This window comes from Crinia signifera, chromosome 2 (assembly GCF_055691185.1).
Source record: "Crinia signifera chromosome 2, ASM5569118v1, whole genome shotgun sequence".
In the NCBI taxonomy this organism is placed as follows: Eukaryota; Metazoa; Chordata; class Amphibia; order Anura; family Myobatrachidae; genus Crinia; species Crinia signifera.
In genome coordinates this window covers 254822281-254841521 of record NC_139218.1, presented here as the reverse complement: position 1 = coordinate 254841521, position 19241 = coordinate 254822281, and the positions used below count along the sequence as shown (strand labels likewise).

Below are 19241 nucleotides of genomic sequence, written 5' to 3'. Positions count from 1 at the left end.
ATCAGATGAGATCTAGTACAAAAAGTATGTGCAGCATAAGTCAGCCCAGACTGACTTAGGTTTGTGAGCAGGTGAAAATCATTAGATGGTCGGCGACTATAAAATAATTTTGCCCCAGGACGCTACCCTGTGAATGGATGCAGATGGTGGAGGGGGTTGGACATCGCACGCCCAGTGTGTGGTGTTAGAAGACTCGCTAAGCACCACATTTTCACTGATTATCGAGCCAACTAGAATCATCTGAGGTAATCATATATATTTTTTATAATTTTATTACTTTTGACACACCCTTTATCACTATTAGTTGGTTTCACATACCCTACATACTTTACATTCTATTACACTTCACATCTATATTTTATTTGTGTGAAGCCCATGGGTGGTTTTTCTGGACTAGTTTATAGTTTATGGGTGCCCTGCACCCCAGGCATGAACCCCATAGTGCTAGGGACCTGCTCGAGAGAGGTGACTTTAATGCGGTGGGCATCTTTGGGAAAATGTATGCTAACAACCTCATGAATGAAATATAAAAAATAATATACTGTATGTTAGCAGTAATGAGTGCATAGTGCACCTGCAAACCCCCTTTGTTTTACTAAGAAGGTTGATTAACAACTGATGTGTGCCCAATCTCTGCATCTTTATGTACATGCAATGGATCTAAACTGCCTCCAGGTAGACGACCGCACTTTCTATCACTTACATAAATAGCAAATGCAGCCTAAATGAAAGGTCTGTCAATTTACAGTTTTAATTCTGGACTACAAAGTTCATTTTGGCTTGATATCCTTCTTTAATTGTTATGTGGTGATAAATAGAGGTGAGCACATCCAGATATCTGAAATCTGGATACTACCAAATGGCAAGGATCTGAACCGAGATCCGAGTGCGTTCGGTAATTCACATAAAGCTCAGCGCACAGAATGAGACAAAACATCATCATCCCGGGATCTCCGGCACTGGAGAGGGTTGAGGGAGGTTGTGTCTCTGTGTGTCTCTCTGGGAAGCTGGCATGGGGGGGGGCGACCTGGTCGCAGTGGGGGTGTCCTGTGCAGTCCAGTCCTGTGGTACTGTGCTGTCTGCTGCCGGGCTGGTGTCCTGTGCTGCTGTATATGTCCAATGCAATGGTGCTGTGCTGTCTAGTACTGCCGTTAAGTCCAGTGGTAATGCTGTTACAGTATGTCCAGTGGTACTGCTGTTTATTCCAGTGGTACTGCTAGTCCAGTGGTACTGCTGTTTAGTCCAATGGTACTGCCATTAAGTTCAATAGTACTGCCGTATAAGTACAGTGACAGTCCAGTGTACAAAGGGTTAGTTTAATCCCTCTCATTTTTTTCAGGCTTTGCTGTGGCTGTGTGTGTATGTTACACTATCCTGCGCTGCACCCACATAATAAATAACCCCAAAATAAATGGGTTATTTCAATCTATCTAATTTTTCAGACTTTGCCGTATGTGTGTGGTACCCTCCTCCTGTGCCGTAAATAAATAAAATAACCCCAAAACAAAAAGGTTATTTTTAATCAGTATACATTTTTCTGGTTTTGCTGTGCGTGTGTGTGTAGTACACTCCTGTGCCGCATATAAATAACCCCAAAATAAAAGGGTTTATTTTAATCTCTCAAATTTGTATTCTATGTTGTGTGTGTGTGTGTGTGTGTGTGTGTGTGTGTGTGTGTGTGTGTGTGGTACACTCCTCCTGTGCCGCATATAAATAAAATAAATCCCAAAATAAAAGTGTTATTTTTATCTGTCTCATTCTGCCACTGCCTGTAGAAGGCTGGAGCATGATCAAACTCCTGAACTCCTGAACTCCTGAACCTGTCCTGCCATCACCTCAAACAAGAGGTTGTGATGCGATAGAACTAAACACTCTATATAGTGCAGAGGATGGAGGAGCAGCAAAAGACCATTCAAGCTTACACAGCCACCTATGACAAGGGTAAAGGATAGGGGATGCACCTGAATCAAGTGCAGTGGAGATTGATTTCCATGTTGTGCAAGGTTCTCCAGCCGCTTGAACTTGCCACACGTGAAGTCATTTCCGACACTGACAACTTGAGTCAGGTCATTCCCCTGATCAGGCAGTTGCAGAAGCAGCTGGAGAAAGTAAAGGAGGAGCTAAAGAGTTGCAATTCCGCAAAGCATGTAGCTCTTGTGGGTGAAGCCCTTCATACGCTTTGCCAGGATTAGAGGGTGGTCAGTCTATTAAAGTCAGACTAATACATTCTGGCCACCGTGCACAAACCTCGGTTTAAAGCATGTTGGGTGAGATTTAATAGGATGAGAGTTTCAGATAGTGAGAGATTTGGTGAGAAATCTCCAGTTTTTTTAAAGCGGCAATCATTTACACTGCAAAATCAAACTGGTTTAGCAGTGTAAATGATTGCCACTTTAAAAAAACTGGAGATTTCTCACCAAATCTCTCACTTTCTGAAACTCTCATCCTATTAAATTTCACCCGTTGTGTCTCTGTTTCTGGCACAAGTCTACAGTGGTGCAAATACCTGCTGGTCAGGAGATTGTCATCTGAAGCATGACATGGCAACAGCTCCTCCTTCATTTTCTCCAACATCTGTGGCTGCGAGGAAACATCGCTGGCGGTGATGCAGGGCAGGCAGGTCAGGTCTGGACTGAAGGACCTGCTAATGATTGATGACATATCTACTGTCACTGCACATGATGCTGTCACCATTGAAAAAATGGTGGAGGATTACTTTGGTGACAGCATCAAAGTAGACATGTCAAGTACCTGTACAGGCAGTAAAAATAGGCAGTTTGGAGGCCCCCTGTAGAAACTGGCTCTATTTTACCTGAGTTGTCCCCCTCCAGTCTGTACTCTGAAAGAGTTTTTAGTGCAGCCGGGGACCTGGTCAGCGAGCAGCATAGGAAGTTGCTTCCGCAAAATGTGGAGATGATGTTAATCAAAATGAATGATCAATTCTTCAACCAAGACCAGGAACTGCCTCCAGAGACTACAGAGGGACCTGTGATTGTGGAGTCCAGTGGGGACAAATTGATAAACTGTGAGGATGAGGAAGTACACACTGAAAGGGGTGAGGAATCGGAGGACGAGAATGAGGAGGACATCTTGCCTCTGTAGAGACAGATTGTAAAGGTAGAGCTGAATTGCTTCTTTTTTGTGGAGGATCAAACAAACCAATCATTTCTGCCACAGTCATGTGGCACACCCTGTCGCTGAAATGATTGGTTTGTTACAGACAGTGTGCATGACCTATTTACGCAACATAAGAGTGGATGGGAGGGCCCAAGGACAATTCCATCTTGCACCTCTTTTTTGGCATTATGTGCTCTTTGGGGCCTAGTTTTTCAAGTAACTAATGTGTTTTCTCCTTTACATGTATACATGCTATGATTTCCATTTTAAAATGTCTTCAAGAAAGATGCTTCAAAACTTGAGCTATTGTGAATATTACATCACTGTACATCAGATTAATGCTACCATGAATGAGGGTGCATTCAGATTGGGGAACAAAAGTGTGAGAATAAATCTACTGTATGAGCATGCCACATACATCTGCATAATCTTTTGTAAAAAAAATTATGATTCAAAGGTTGTCTACTAAGCTGACATCTGCATTCAGCAATCATCATTCTTCCTAAATTATTTTATTTTGGAGAAAAATGTATATAGGGCCTGATTCTGGTTGACTCTGTAAGATGCGAAGATTTCTCCTGGGCTCGCAAATATGTCAGTGGAGACTGACTTATATTTGCAGGCTCCGGGACTAAGACAGGGTGGGCAACTGACGTCATGTGACATCAGCCCCCATCCCCGACACACTACATCACAGCTGCATTTACATGGAAAAACCCAGCGTTCGCATGGGCGTTCCCGTATCAATGCGGCTGTGTAAAAAAAATACTTTATTACAGGTCTATATGATGAAACAAAATGTTTGCTCTGCAATTTGGACACCTATTTTGACATTCACTTAGGGTTAAGCAATCAGCAACATTAGAGACAGACTTCTCCTACGCAATACAAAACTGCCAATCTACATCAGCGGTGTAGCTAGGTGCCATGGTGCCCGGAGCAAGGAGCAAGGACATATTTTGCGCCCCCCCAGTAATGAATTGGGGGCGTGGCTAACATGTGTTGGCATGTTACATTTGAAATATATAAGACGCTGTAACGGAATCTGCTGCGATATATAAGACACTGTAACGGAATCTGCTGCGCTATAAAAGAACCTGGAACGGAATCTAACCCCTTAACCCCTTACCCTCACTCACACAGCGGCCTCTTGTTGAGACATAAGCCCAAGGGCTTATGGTATAAAGGGTTCCGCTGACCCCTGATAACCCCTAGGACTCAATACAGGCCACTGCCACACTACTATACTGAATGAGACATAATCCTCCCAGGCTTATGTTAAAGGGGCCTGCTGGCACCCTCATATCCCCCACGGGACTCATCTCAGACACCCCCACCATTTACTGCATTTCTCTTGTACAAAACTTGTATATATTGTTTACAAATAAAACTTTATTCAGAACACAAACATCTCGTCACATTATTCTCACTAGCATAAAACCAAGGTTGAGCGCTTAACTATTACCATTATTCACCCTATTATTGAGCACGGACAACTCAGTTAAGCAGCCCCCACATACAAAGGTAAAAGCGCGGTAACCATAAACAAAATTCACAAAATCTCTTGAAATGATTCAATATGCTGCAGGTTGTTAAATCCCTGTCCACTCTTCAATGTGTAAGTGCGTAGACTAAAGGTAAACTTTGTGAAATTCTCAACAAAAAACAACAAATGAATGGTTTACGCTTCATTAAGCATGCGTTAGGTAATGATATAATCAGAAAATCTAGCTGTAGAAAGGTTTTGATTCTTACCCAGTTCATTTGCAACTGTTGTCCTCAATCCAAGTCTTAAATAAAATAGCAAGAAATTATATATGGAACATCGCCCCAAGAAAACGCAGGCAGGCAACTGCCTGCCGAGGGGGAGCTGATGTCACAGGGCATCAGCCGCCTGCCCAGTTCTTGGACCCGGATGCCACAAGTCTAAGGGTGCCCATACACGTTACAATTATTGTATACAATATTGTATACAATATCACATCTCATCGCATCTCGGTTTTGCGATGAGATCAGATGAGATCTAGTACAAAAAGTATGTGCAGCATAAGTCAGCCCAGACTGACTTAGGTTTGTGAGCAGGTGAAAATCATTAGATGGTCGGCGACTATAAAATAATTTTGCCCCAGGACGCTACCCTGTGAATGGATGCAGATGGTGGAGGGGGTTGGACATCGCACGCCCAGTGTGTGGTGTTAGAAGACTCGCTAAGCACCACATTTTCACTGATTATCGAGCCAACTAGAATCATCTGAGGTAATCATATATATTTTTTATAATTTTATTACTTTTGACACACCCTTTATCACTATTAGTTGGTTTCACATACCCTACATACTTTACATTCTATTACACTTCACATCTATATTTTATTTGTGTGAAGCCCATGGGTGGTTTTTCTGGACTAGTTTATAGTTTATGGGTGCCCTGCACCCCAGGCATGAACCCCATAGTGCTAGGGACCTGCTCGAGAGAGGTGACTTTAATGCGGTGGGCATCTTTGGGAAAATGTATGCTAACAACCTCATGAATGAAATATAAAAAATAATATACTGTATGTTAGCAGTAATGAGTGCATAGTGCACCTGCAAACCCCCTTTGTTTTACTAAGAAGGTTGATTAACAACTGATGTGTGCCCAATCTCTGCATCTTTATGTACATGCAATGGATCTAAACTGCCTCCAGGTAGACGACCGCACTTTCTATCACTTACATAAATAGCAAATGCAGCCTAAATGAAAGGTCTGTCAATTTACAGTTTTAATTCTGGACTACAAAGTTCATTTTGGCTTGATATCCTTCTTTAATTGTTATGTGGTGATAAATAGAGGTGAGCACATCCAGATATCTGAAATCTGGATACTACCAAATGGCAAGGATCTGAACCGAGATCCGAGTGCGTTCGGTAATTCACATAAAGCTCAGCGCACAGAATGAGACAAAACATCATCATCCCGGGATCTCCGGCACTGGAGAGGGTTGAGGGAGGTTGTGTCTCTGTGTGTCTCTCTGGGAAGCTGGCATGGGGGGGGGCGACCTGGTCGCAGTGGGGGTGTCCTGTGCAGTCCAGTCCTGTGGTACTGTGCTGTCTGCTGCCGGGCTGGTGTCCTGTGCTGCTGTATATGTCCAATGCAATGGTGCTGTGCTGTCTAGTACTGCCGTTAAGTCCAGTGGTAATGCTGTTACAGTATGTCCAGTGGTACTGCTGTTTATTCCAGTGGTACTGCTAGTCCAGTGGTACTGCTGTTTAGTCCAATGGTACTGCCATTAAGTTCAATAGTACTGCCGTATAAGTACAGTGACAGTCCAGTGTACAAAGGGTTAGTTTAATCCCTCTCATTTTTTTCAGGCTTTGCTGTGGCTGTGTGTGTATGTTACACTATCCTGCGCTGCACCCACATAATAAATAACCCCAAAATAAATGGGTTATTTCAATCTATCTAATTTTTCAGACTTTGCCGTATGTGTGTGGTACCCTCCTCCTGTGCCGTAAATAAATAAAATAACCCCAAAACAAAAAGGTTATTTTTAATCAGTATACATTTTTCTGGTTTTGCTGTGCGTGTGTGTGTAGTACACTCCTGTGCCGCATATAAATAACCCCAAAATAAAAGGGTTTATTTTAATCTCTCAAATTTGTATTCTATGTTGTGTGTGTGTGTGTGTGTGTGTGTGTGTGTGTGTGTGTGTGTGTGTGGTACACTCCTCCTGTGCCGCATATAAATAAAATAAATCCCAAAATAAAAGTGTTATTTTTATCTGTCTCATTCTGCCACTGCCTGTAGAAGGCTGGAGCATGATCAAACTCCTGAACTCCTGAACTCCTGAACCTGTCCTGCCATCACCTCAAACAAGAGGTTGTGATGCGATAGAACTAAACACTCTATATAGTGCAGAGGATGGAGGAGCAGCAAAAGACCATTCAAGCTTACACAGCCACCTATGACAAGGGTAAAGGATAGGGGATGCACCTGAATCAAGTGCAGTGGAGATTGATTTCCATGTTGTGCAAGGTTCTCCAGCCGCTTGAACTTGCCACACGTGAAGTCATTTCCGACACTGACAACTTGAGTCAGGTCATTCCCCTGATCAGGCAGTTGCAGAAGCAGCTGGAGAAAGTAAAGGAGGAGCTAAAGAGTTGCAATTCCGCAAAGCATGTAGCTCTTGTGGGTGAAGCCCTTCATACGCTTTGCCAGGATTAGAGGGTGGTCAGTCTATTAAAGTCAGACTAATACATTCTGGCCACCGTGCACAAACCTCGGTTTAAAGCATGTTGGGTGAGATTTAATAGGATGAGAGTTTCAGATAGTGAGAGATTTGGTGAGAAATCTCCAGTTTTTTTAAAGCGGCAATCATTTACACTGCAAAATCAAACTGGTTTAGCAGTGTAAATGATTGCCACTTTAAAAAAACTGGAGATTTCTCACCAAATCTCTCACTTTCTGAAACTCTCATCCTATTAAATTTCACCCGTTGTGTCTCTGTTTCTGGCACAAGTCTACAGTGGTGCAAATACCTGCTGGTCAGGAGATTGTCATCTGAAGCATGACATGGCAACAGCTCCTCCTTCATTTTCTCCAACATCTGTGGCTGCGAGGAAACATCGCTGGCGGTGATGCAGGGCAGGCAGGTCAGGTCTGGACTGAAGGACCTGCTAATGATTGATGACATATCTACTGTCACTGCACATGATGCTGTCACCATTGAAAAAATGGTGGAGGATTACTTTGGTGACAGCATCAAAGTAGACATGTCAAGTACCTGTACAGGCAGTAAAAATAGGCAGTTTGGAGGCCCCCTGTAGAAACTGGCTCTATTTTACCTGAGTTGTCCCCCTCCAGTCTGTACTCTGAAAGAGTTTTTAGTGCAGCCGGGGACCTGGTCAGCGAGCAGCATAGGAAGTTGCTTCCGCAAAATGTGGAGATGATGTTAATCAAAATGAATGATCAATTCTTCAACCAAGACCAGGAACTGCCTCCAGAGACTACAGAGGGACCTGTGATTGTGGAGTCCAGTGGGGACAAATTGATAAACTGTGAGGATGAGGAAGTACACACTGAAAGGGGTGAGGAATCGGAGGACGAGAATGAGGAGGACATCTTGCCTCTGTAGAGACAGATTGTAAAGGTAGAGCTGAATTGCTTCTTTTTTGTGGAGGATCAAACAAACCAATCATTTCTGCCACAGTCATGTGGCACACCCTGTCGCTGAAATGATTGGTTTGTTACAGACAGTGTGCATGACCTATTTACGCAACATAAGAGTGGATGGGAGGGCCCAAGGACAATTCCATCTTGCACCTCTTTTTTGGCATTATGTGCTCTTTGGGGCCTAGTTTTTCAAGTAACTAATGTGTTTTCTCCTTTACATGTATACATGCTATGATTTCCATTTTAAAATGTCTTCAAGAAAGATGCTTCAAAACTTGAGCTATTGTGAATATTACATCACTGTACATCAGATTAATGCTACCATGAATGAGGGTGCATTCAGATTGGGGAACAAAAGTGTGAGAATAAATCTACTGTATGAGCATGCCACATACATCTGCATAATCTTTTGTAAAAAAAATTATGATTCAAAGGTTGTCTACTAAGCTGACATCTGCATTCAGCAATCATCATTCTTCCTAAATTATTTTATTTTGGAGAAAAATGTATATAGGGCCTGATTCTGGTTGACTCTGTAAGATGCGAAGATTTCTCCTGGGCTCGCAAATATGTCAGTGGAGACTGACTTATATTTGCAGGCTCCGGGACTAAGACAGGGTGGGCAACTGACGTCATGTGACATCAGCCCCCATCCCCGACACACTACATCACAGCTGCATTTACATGGAAAAACCCAGCGTTCGCATGGGCGTTCCCGTATCAATGCGGCTGTGTAAAAAAAATACTTTATTACAGGTCTATATGATGAAACAAAATGTTTGCTCTGCAATTTGGACACCTATTTTGACATTCACTTAGGGTTAAGCAATCAGCAACATTAGAGACAGACTTCTCCTACGCAATACAAAACTGCCAATCTACATCAGCGGTGTAGCTAGGTGCCATGGTGCCCGGAGCAAGGAGCAAGGACATATTTTGCGCCCCCCCAGTAATGAATTGGGGGCGTGGCTAACATGTGTTGGCATGTTACATTTGAAATATATAAGACGCTGTAACGGAATCTGCTGCGATATATAAGACACTGTAACGGAATCTGCTGCGCTATAAAAGAACCTGGAACGGAATCTGCTGCGCTATATAAGACGCTGTAACGGAATCTGCTGCGCTATATAGGACACTGTAACGGAATCTGTTGCGCTATATAAGACACTAACGGAATCTGCTGCGCTATATAAGACACTGTAACGCAATCTGCTGCGCTATATGACACTGTAAATAAATAAATATACAGATAAAGATACATACAGCACAGCAGGGCGGCATCAGAATCAAGAGAGATTCACACCCCCCCCCCGGCCCCCCCACCACCCCTCTCTTCCCCCGGGCCCCACCAATCCCTAAGTTTATTACCATAAGTTCATCACCATAATTAATTAGCTTTATAAAAAAAAAAAATAAGAAATCCACCTTGATAATGATATATATTCAGTGGCAAACGCAGGATTTTTAAGGGCACAGCCGTTATGAGTGAAACTTTTTTTGCTGGAAATGCATACATATATATGAATGGCACCCTGTAACCAAACTGAAACAACTGGCTCTGGTGCCAACTACCCCTAAAAGAAACAATATCAACCTCCACGTGGACAGCACTGAGCAGACTATTTTCAATCAAAAACCAATGACACTGCTAAAGGGCATAGTTTTGGGCTCCTATGCCCTTTATCAAGACATTATAAAACACACACACTGTAAGCACCATTCACACACACATACACACACACACTGTAAACACAATTCTCTCACTCACACACACACACTGTGAGCACCATTCTCACACACACACACACACACACACACACTGTAAGCAGGATTCACCTGTTGCAGTGCTTCAGTAGTGGCAATCAGGCGGCTGCCACACTGGTGCTTCTTTCAACCCGCGGCGCTGGTGAACCCGGTCACGCTCTCTACTAGAGTCTCTGTGCGCGCAGAGACTCAAGTAATGCAGACGGGCCCTCCGCATGACGTCAGCGCCGCGGCACCTACAGTGCTGAGTGCTCTTCTGGGAGAGCTTCTTGGGACCATGGCGGCAGGGACCGGGTGAGCAGACAGGCCGCAGGCGCCGGGCAGAGCAGCCGCCGGCGCACGCTGCCCCTTACTAGTATATTTGAACATAGTGTAATTGCAGAGCTCATTTGCGGAGGGGGAGCGGGCCGGTGGCACCAAGTGCCCAATCGGCGCCCGGAGCGTGTGCTCCAGTGGCTCCGCCCTCCCTACGCCTCTGCTTCTCATTAAGTTTATCTCAGTCTCTTCCTCTTTGAGTGAATCATTCTCCTTTTCTCTATTCCAAAATAAATGCCTTACACTTTAGACAATTCAATTATTTTATTTAATAATCATTATTATTAATATATTTGAAAGATGTAATAATTGCTTGAGTCAAACCGTGTTTCTATTGTATTTTTGTACAAAGTGCAACTGGCAGATAAAGATTGCACTGACCTAAAAATACAAAACATACTAGAGATTTGTCCATGTAATCTAGCCTCCATTCATGTTAACCACCCCCCTAGTTGTGCCATGCCATGGTATGATTCAGTAGTGCCAGGCATATTTTTTGCCACTTTTTCTGTTAAATAGCATCTTACAGTGGGCCAGATGTATTAAGCCTGCAAAGAGATAAACTAGAGATAAACTGGAGATAAAGTGGAAGGAGATAACGCAGCAGCCAATCGGCTGTGTTTGAAATATGACACTTGGGAGCTGATTGGCTGCTGCGTTATCTCCTTCCACTTTATCTCCAGTTTATCTCTTTGCCAGGCTTAATACATCTGCCCCATTTTTTGCAAAATGGTTAGCTTGTAAGCAGGGTCCTCCTACCTTTGACTGTCTGTAACTACACAGTTTGTTTTATCCCTGTTTCTAATTATAAAGTGCAACAAAACCTGTTTTGCTGTAAAGGAAACAAATAAATAAAATGTTATGTGGTATGTCTATATTCAGTGTGTTACTATGACTGTATATACATAAGAAATATAAAGTTACAGCATTTTCCTGGGAAACGGTATAACGTAGCATTTCATGTGCAAATACAGTGGCAGTCACACACTAAATACAAACATTCTGAGTATCATTTTAATCAGCAGAAGCTGCTTGTGTGTCCTATTCGCTTTGCAAATAATATGCTACTTAATGGAAAACTTGTAAAATAACAAGCAAACAAACCCGACACTACATGGAGCTCATGTGCTACATATATTATGACATGTATTGCGTGAAAGATAGATGTATCCACTGTTGGTTTTTATCTATCACTGTGCCTGAGTGATTTGGAACCCCGGATCTTCACACTCATCATGCCTACCCCTCTCCAACAACATCATCCTCAGTGGCCAACATACATTGATTAGTGGGTGCAATCTGCAGGCCCCAGTCATAGAAATCCATATTGTCCATCAGTTATCCCCAGTGATTACTGATAGACTATTGCACTAGGCTACTATTGTACCAGACTACACTGAATGTAGCCGCCCTTCGTACAAGTTTGGAAGCTTTAACTGCAAATATAAAAAACACCCTGTGACTGCAAACATAAAATGAAGCTCCTAGTAATTTCAGGCCTTGTAAATCAACAATTAAATTGGTTTACTTTCCTTATAATCTTCTCCTCTGTTGGAGACAATGAAAAGTATCTCAGCCAATGATTGCTTCTACACCATCTAAATCCCTGATGAGTATTTCCTTAAATACACCAAGCTTCCATTTCCTTCAAGGGACACTTAATTGCTTTGCATATCTTAACAATTTGTCAAAGTTCAAACAAGAAATAGAGTGGAAGAATGACCATACAAAGCAGTGTGCAACTGTGTTATAAAACTGTTTATTAAATTAGTGATCAGGAAAAGATCAACATTAGGTGATAAGGGACAGTTGGGCCTATTCTGGGTGTGGTGGCGAAAGCAAAACAATAACTTTGTATGTAAAAATGTAAAAAAATTAAAAAGTATGATCATCAAACCATATTTATAAGGTGTCACAATGTTTGCAGAGCTGTACAAAGCAATAAGTATGCAAATGGTTAAACTTGCCCATGCAAGGCAAACATACTGCATGTTCAGATATGGGTTCAGAAACAATAAAGCTTGTTCAATTTTATCATGCATTATATTAAGAAGTCTGTACACATTTCTTCAAATGGACCTCATGGGTACAAACATTGGTGGATTCAGGGGGGGGGCATTCAGGCACGTCCCCTCCCTGTCATTTCATTTGTAGCTGAGGACCAGGGCTTTCCAACGAGCCCAGCCCCGTGTCACTAGCCCCCCGGAAACTGGAGATATCGCCTGGCAAAGCTGTAACGTTTATACCCCATAGGATAATACGGGACCGTTAATTCCGACCCCCACCCAGTTCCGATGGCTGCCAGTTCCCCCCCTTGAATCACAGAAGCTTGGTTGATCTCATTCAATTTCAAATCGCTGAGCCTTCAATATGATACCAGGCTGGTCCATATCGGTCAATCGGTTCCAGAGATATTGCGGATAAACCAATTTTTTTTATTTTTGAAATTTAATTTCATGGCTGTTCATGTTCTTTGAGGGCAAATTACCCTGGAACCAAACGTTCCTTTTTCACTGGACCAAAATCATTCAAAGCACACTCAAAAGTTCTTCAATATGATACATGTCTCATGTAAATGGGTCAGTTAGTTCCGAAGACATAGCCGGTTAAATGAGATAACTGGTTAAATGAGGGGGAGGGGTGGTTTTCTCTCCCCCTCACACCAGAAAATGCAGGGACTAGGCTGGTGTAAAAGGGGCCAACCTGGGAATGCATTTTCTGGTGTAAGAGGGGTATTATTTCAAATAGCCGGGACCTGCAGTGCTCTGAATACAGCCAGGCTCTGCCACTGTCAGTGGCTATCACTTCTGCGTGGCGGCGGCTGTCCCCCATTTACAGCGAGCATGTATTCCCCGTTGGCAATGAGCATGTAATCCCACATGGCAACGAGCATGGAACCTCTGGCAATGAGCATGGAACCCTTGGCAATGAGCATGTAGATAAGCAGCACTTATGTAGCATAATTTTTAATAGGCATTATGGTGTTTGGCATAATACATAATGGACATAATGGTGTGTAACTTACCGTGTAATGGACATTATGGTGTAAATGTTTAATGCGCACCTTTGGCGGACAATGTCCCTGTTTATGAAGGGTATTGTGAATTTTGGCTTAATCTGTGTGGTATTATGTGAATTCTGGCTCAATCCGTGTGGCATTATGTGAATTTTGGCTCAATCCATGTGGCATTATGTGAATTTTGGCTCAATCTGTGTGGCATTATGTGAATTTTGGCTCAATCCGTGTGGCATTATGTGAATTTTGGCTCAATCCGTGTGTTATTATGTGAATTTTGGCTCAATCCGTGTGGCATTACGTGAATTTTGGCTCAATCCGTGTGGCATTATGTGAATTTTGGCTCAATCCGTGTGGCATTATGTGAATTTTGGCTCATTCCATTTGGCATCATGTGTAATGGGCAAGTATAATGGGGTCTAGTATTTTGTTGCATAATGTGTAGAAGTTGTATATGGTGTGGTGCACTACACTCAAGGACATGCCCCCTGTTGAGTGGCCACACCCCCTTTCCCGTACTACATCCTTCAGTTTTGTCGCCATGGTGGGCCTGCGTACTTTAAATGCCAGGGCCTATTTTTAATCCCATTCCCACCCTCTCTCTGCCACTCTCTTAGCATGTACACTGGCACCACTAACACCGCCCCTCCCCCACCCAAACCCTCTTTTATCATGGTGCCCCCCTGTCATTTTATCCTGGATCCGCCACATAACTCTCTGCCTACCCTACTCCAGCAGCTAAGGGGTACATTTACTAAAGCTGCTAAAAATGAAAAGTGGTGATGTTGCCCTTAGCAACCTATCAGATTGTGTTTATCTAGTGTTCATTCTAGCACCCGCTATCTTTGAAAACTCATGCAGTTCCTCTTCCCTGCCTGGGGTGTCGCTGTCTGCTGTGGTGCTTCTAGCACAGTGTGGTCTGTATATCAGCATTGATATGCAAACCAGACCTGTGCTAGAAACACCACAGCAGACAATGACACCTCAGGCAGGGAAGAGGAACTGCATGGATTTTCAAAGATAGCGGGTGCTAGAATGAGAACACTATTTATTATTTCTCTGTTGTATCCTAGAAAATGACAGAAAGAATCTGCTTTGTTGCTATGGGCAATATCACCTCTTTTTATTGATCAAGTGTACACATACTTTCCAACTTTTGTCCCCTAAAAATTTGTACCTGCCGCATCAAAAGCGTGGCCAGAGCTACAGAACGGGTGGGCATATGGGGTGTGGCCTATCTCCGCAACCATTTTTGCATCATTTTCAGGGGCGTGCCCAGCTCCCTTCCAGCCCTCCCTCCCTGCGCTGCATCTCTTCAGCGATCCCTGTCTGCTTTGCAAAGCAGAGCAGCGATGATCTCCACCAACTGTCCCCCCTTATATTGCCAATTACAGGAGGGACAGCAGGCCAGTATGTGTACACTTCAAATCAGAATATTTACAAAAATCTTTAACATGTGTAATATAAAAACCATTGCTGCTACAAAAGAAAATGTTACTATTTCATGCAGGTCTCATGCTGCAAGGCACATCTTAAAAATTAGCTATACTTAATGAACAAGCATCTGCTTTAATTATGCTGGAAAAACACCTTTATATGAAGCCTTAACATTCAACCTTGTGCCAATTATCTCTTCTGAATTTGCTAAAACAATACTAATAAAAATACAAAAGGTTAAAACGCTGCTTATAAACACTAATGAACAAATGTTTTATAATAGTTTGTTCATTGCACCATGCTCCTTTGGTTCATTATAGATAAATTATAGTGAAAGTGGCTGTGTGTGCAACACAAGGTGTTGTACTTAGTAATGTGGAAAGAATGACAATGTGTTGCCTAAAATGTTAAGAGGAAACTGTTCTATTTCAAAAGCTGATGTGATTGATAACGCCTTTAAACAAGATACTTTCATGCTGGTCTTTTTTCCATTTCTGTGCTGTAGAGGAGATGCTGCCGCACCATTAATGCACTAGCCTTGTCTCTTGGGAACACACAGTGATCTCTTAACAAACAGCAGGACCACAGAAGGATCAGCGCAGGCACTTCACAGCGTATCACAGTAATAGGAGAACAGTGTGGAGTAAGTGATGTGAGGTACTGAAGCATTTCATGTGTTTTTATGGCTTTTTCATGTTTCTATGATGAATATGAAATTTCAACAAACTTTGCCATTCCACACTATACCGACTTTAAATATACATACAGTGAGGGAAAAGGCTACATTTCTCACAACACTTTGCTATAAGCAATGTCTCAAGAAATATATAGCTAAAAAGAGGTGTACACAATATTTATGCGCAATTAAATACACTGTGCAGCTGAGTTCATCATAAGCCAAAAGGTAAACATCCAGTGAAAACCTTGATAGAACAGAAGTTGTACAAAGTGGTATAATGAACAAAGAAGCGCTTGGTTATATATAGCTAAAGGAAAGATTAAGCGGAGGCTCAAATTTGGGGCCTATTCAGTGCTTATGCCGGTTTAGCAGTGCACTACTTTTACTGCAAGTAGTAATAAGCCACAGCAGTGGCGTTGTCCAGCAGTGTCCAAACAGGCCTTTCCTGTAAGACCTGTTGAGGTTGAACCAAGGTGTTCCTGACCACCTTCAATTGCAAGACGTTGATGGAGGGGGTGGATTCTGTGTTGGATCAAAAACTTTGGAGATGTAGGCCTAGAGTGACAGCTCCCTAACCAATCAGACTGTCATCTATAGTGATCAGTACCCGATCTTAAACCGAAAGCATGACCTTAGTCAGATGTGGGGAATGGAGCCACCACAGAGGTGAGTGACATATTTGATGAGACAATCTGAAGAGCTGGACCTGGACAAACACTGACAGACAAAGAGTATTGGAACCATGTAACAGAAAGTGGGGCAGATGTATTAAGCCTTAACAAGAGATAAATTCAAGTGTGATAAGGAGAGATAAATGTCCAGCCAATCAGCTCCTTACTGACTTTTTTCAAACACAGCCTGTAACATGGCAGTTGGCAAGTGATTAGCTGGACGTTTATCTCTCCGTTCCACACTTGCATTTATCTCTTGTTAAGGCTTAATACATCTGCCCCAGTATTTGCAAGAGGTGCAGCCCAGCACTAGCTCAGTGGGGACTGTCCTAGCCAACTCTGGAGCAACTTAAGATTAGGTAAAGTATGTGATCTGTTTTACACACACACACACACACCTTTAGGAGCTGGAAGCAGAGTGGGTTAACTAAGAAGTCCAGTGGAGAAAGGAGGCATTAGGCTGATGGTAGGCTGTCTCTAGCCATAGTCAAGTTTACAGTGTTTCGCAAATAGTATTTAATACAGTAGGACGTATGCAGAAGGCTTAAGAAGATCATTGTTGACCTTTAAAGGGGATAACTTAGTAACTGCAATAAAACATATATTGCTTTTAACACTGCTAAGAGACACAATTCCATTGTTTGCAGTCAGTGCAGTGTCCTCCAGTGTGAATGGTTGATGCCGCCGATTGTGTTTAATGTAAATGTAATGGTCATTTACGCAAAAAGTTTTTCTTCATTTTCTTTTAAGAAGGGGAGATTGGTGACCTGGCTTAGATGATCCAGGTTTATTGATGTGCTTCACGGTAACTGATCCTTACCCAGGGCCTGGACACCTTACTGTATATGCCATACAGGTGAGCCTGGTCCAGAAACATTTCTTCCATTCCTACACTTCATGTTCCATTTTATTATCTTTTCTCACCTCTGCATAAGCTACCCCTACCCTTTAACAAGTACTGCACCACCTCCTAATAATTTGGTAATACCTACTGCCACTTTCACTATACATCAGCCCCTTTTACAGTAATATAATTGATCTTGGACCCTGTTTGTTTCCCGAAATTATAACAATATGATACCTACTTATGTGATGCTCATAGGTAGTTCTGAAATGTAATTATTTTGGAATAAATTAAATTATTGCATATTGCATTACACACAGACATCTGACCACGATGTCTTAACAAGCAATTGTAATTTCAGTACAAGGTATGGAAATACAGTAGCCAGACTGCCTCTCCTTACAGCCATAAAGAAATGCCCCTCTGACCTTGCTGTAGGAATATGAATATTGTGTATTACAGATGTTCAGTAAGCAGTAAATCTAATTGTGTGGGCTGAGTCATGTGACGTTATGGTGCACTGATATATCAAACATTAGTATTCCGTCTTGCATGTGTATAATTCTAATGATTTCACATTGATATAGCGGCATGATCTACAATAATTGTCACAAATTGCTGCCACAGGTCTTAACTCCTAAGTTCCCACGAGGCATTTTGCATTATATGTAAACTAATTAGAGAAGTAGGAGACAGACCAGGCATGTAATTAGAAGGTTAAAATCCCAGTTATTCATAAAGAGGTAAGAAGTACTCACAGCTTGAGCAATGTGTTTTATGTAGCTTTGGCAGTGAACAGTAAGGTGGTTTATTTTTAGTGCAATCAAATTAAAACAGAAAAATAAGTTACTTTGCGCATCTAAAGCAATGGTTCCCAAACTCGCTCCTTAAGGACCTTAACAGATCAGGTTTTTCAGGCCACATGTGGATTTATAAAATGTGACCGTCGGTGATACACCATTTCCTTGCCGGGTGACCTGGAAAACTGGTGAACTGTTAAGGATCCTTGATGACCGAGTTTGGGGAGGACTGTTCTTAAGTGTGTCTAACAGGAACTCAAAATATGTATTTTACACATAGAATTACTTCATACTGCTGTTCACATGTTAAAGATCAATTCATGGAAGCTGGTTTTGTATATATTTTAGGCTGTTCAGTAAAATAGCATTCTGAGTCATTATTGTAATAAATGATGACATGAAAGTGAATATTGTCATTGAGTACAAACAAAACAAAAAAGGTAAATTGCAATTGCTCTTAAAACAGTAATATGTCAGTGTATACCAGATTCCAAACTTACTTCCTTAGGACTGAAGTGAAGGGCACATTGCAAACTCTCCTTCTCCTCTAAATCCACAGTATATAGCTGAGGATATCGTGGGTCAACTTCAACCACTAGAACACAAAATACAGAAAGTCATTTAGAAAGAAAGTAAAATGAACGCAAAATATATTATATATGATTAAATTAAGATATAAGTGTTGTGTACATGGGAATTTGAGAAGAGTCATGCCGTGAAGATACAAATGATGTTTTAGATGTACATATATGAATAAAAAAAATGTAAATTAAGTATGAACACTAAAGCCTCATACAAGCTACATGATTTGTTAATAGATATCGATCGGAAGACCCCTTCTGAGCAATATTGGTAAAAAAAAATGTGTAGTGTGCTTGTTCAATATCGTTATGGATGCACGTTCCCATACACTGTTAACGACTTCCGTCATTCCGTCATCTGTGCTTGCAGCAAAGTCTGACTAGATCGTCAGTGACTGCATGCATAGCAGGGGTCAAGGTGACATCACTAAACTATATTATGAACACATATTGTTCAGTGTGTATGCACTAAATCGTTTGACCAGCGGTACCGCCAATATTATTGAGGTATGATTGGCTGATGGCCCAGTTACAGGAATACAGTGAGGGGAAGGAGATACGCGCGATGCGCTGAGCACTCTCCTTGGAAGCGGCAGCGGGGGCAGCGGTGACATACAGCAGGGGGACACCGGACTGGGGTAAGGGCAGGAGAGGCGAGTGATGCGCTCTCACTCCACCCTCCCCCCAACAACAGCAGCAGTTGGTGGTAACAGAAGCAGCAATGGTGAGTTGCACTGCTGGTGGGAAATGCTGGCACTGTGGGGGGCATAAGTGTTTCTGGCACTGTAGGGGCATATGTGTATCTGGTACCATTAGGGCATATATGTATCTGGAACTGCACTTTTGGGGCATATATGTATCAC

General features: G+C 42.3%; 1 protein-coding gene across 3 annotated transcripts in view; it reads right to left on the bottom strand.

The window, feature by feature from the left end:
• Positions 1-19241, bottom strand: part of CFAP47 (cilia and flagella associated protein 47) — a 474937-nt gene that overhangs the window by 359715 nt on the left and 95981 nt on the right. For all 3 annotated transcript variants that reach the window (XR_014470467.1, XM_083174330.1, XM_083174331.1), the window contains exon 22: positions 18298-18392. Coding sequence is in view for 2 of the 3 variants with exons in the window: in XM_083174330.1 (XP_083030456.1) it covers positions 18298-18392 (95 nt within the window). In the remaining variant the exon portion in view is untranslated. The remainder of the gene's footprint in view (positions 1-18297; positions 18393-19241) is intronic.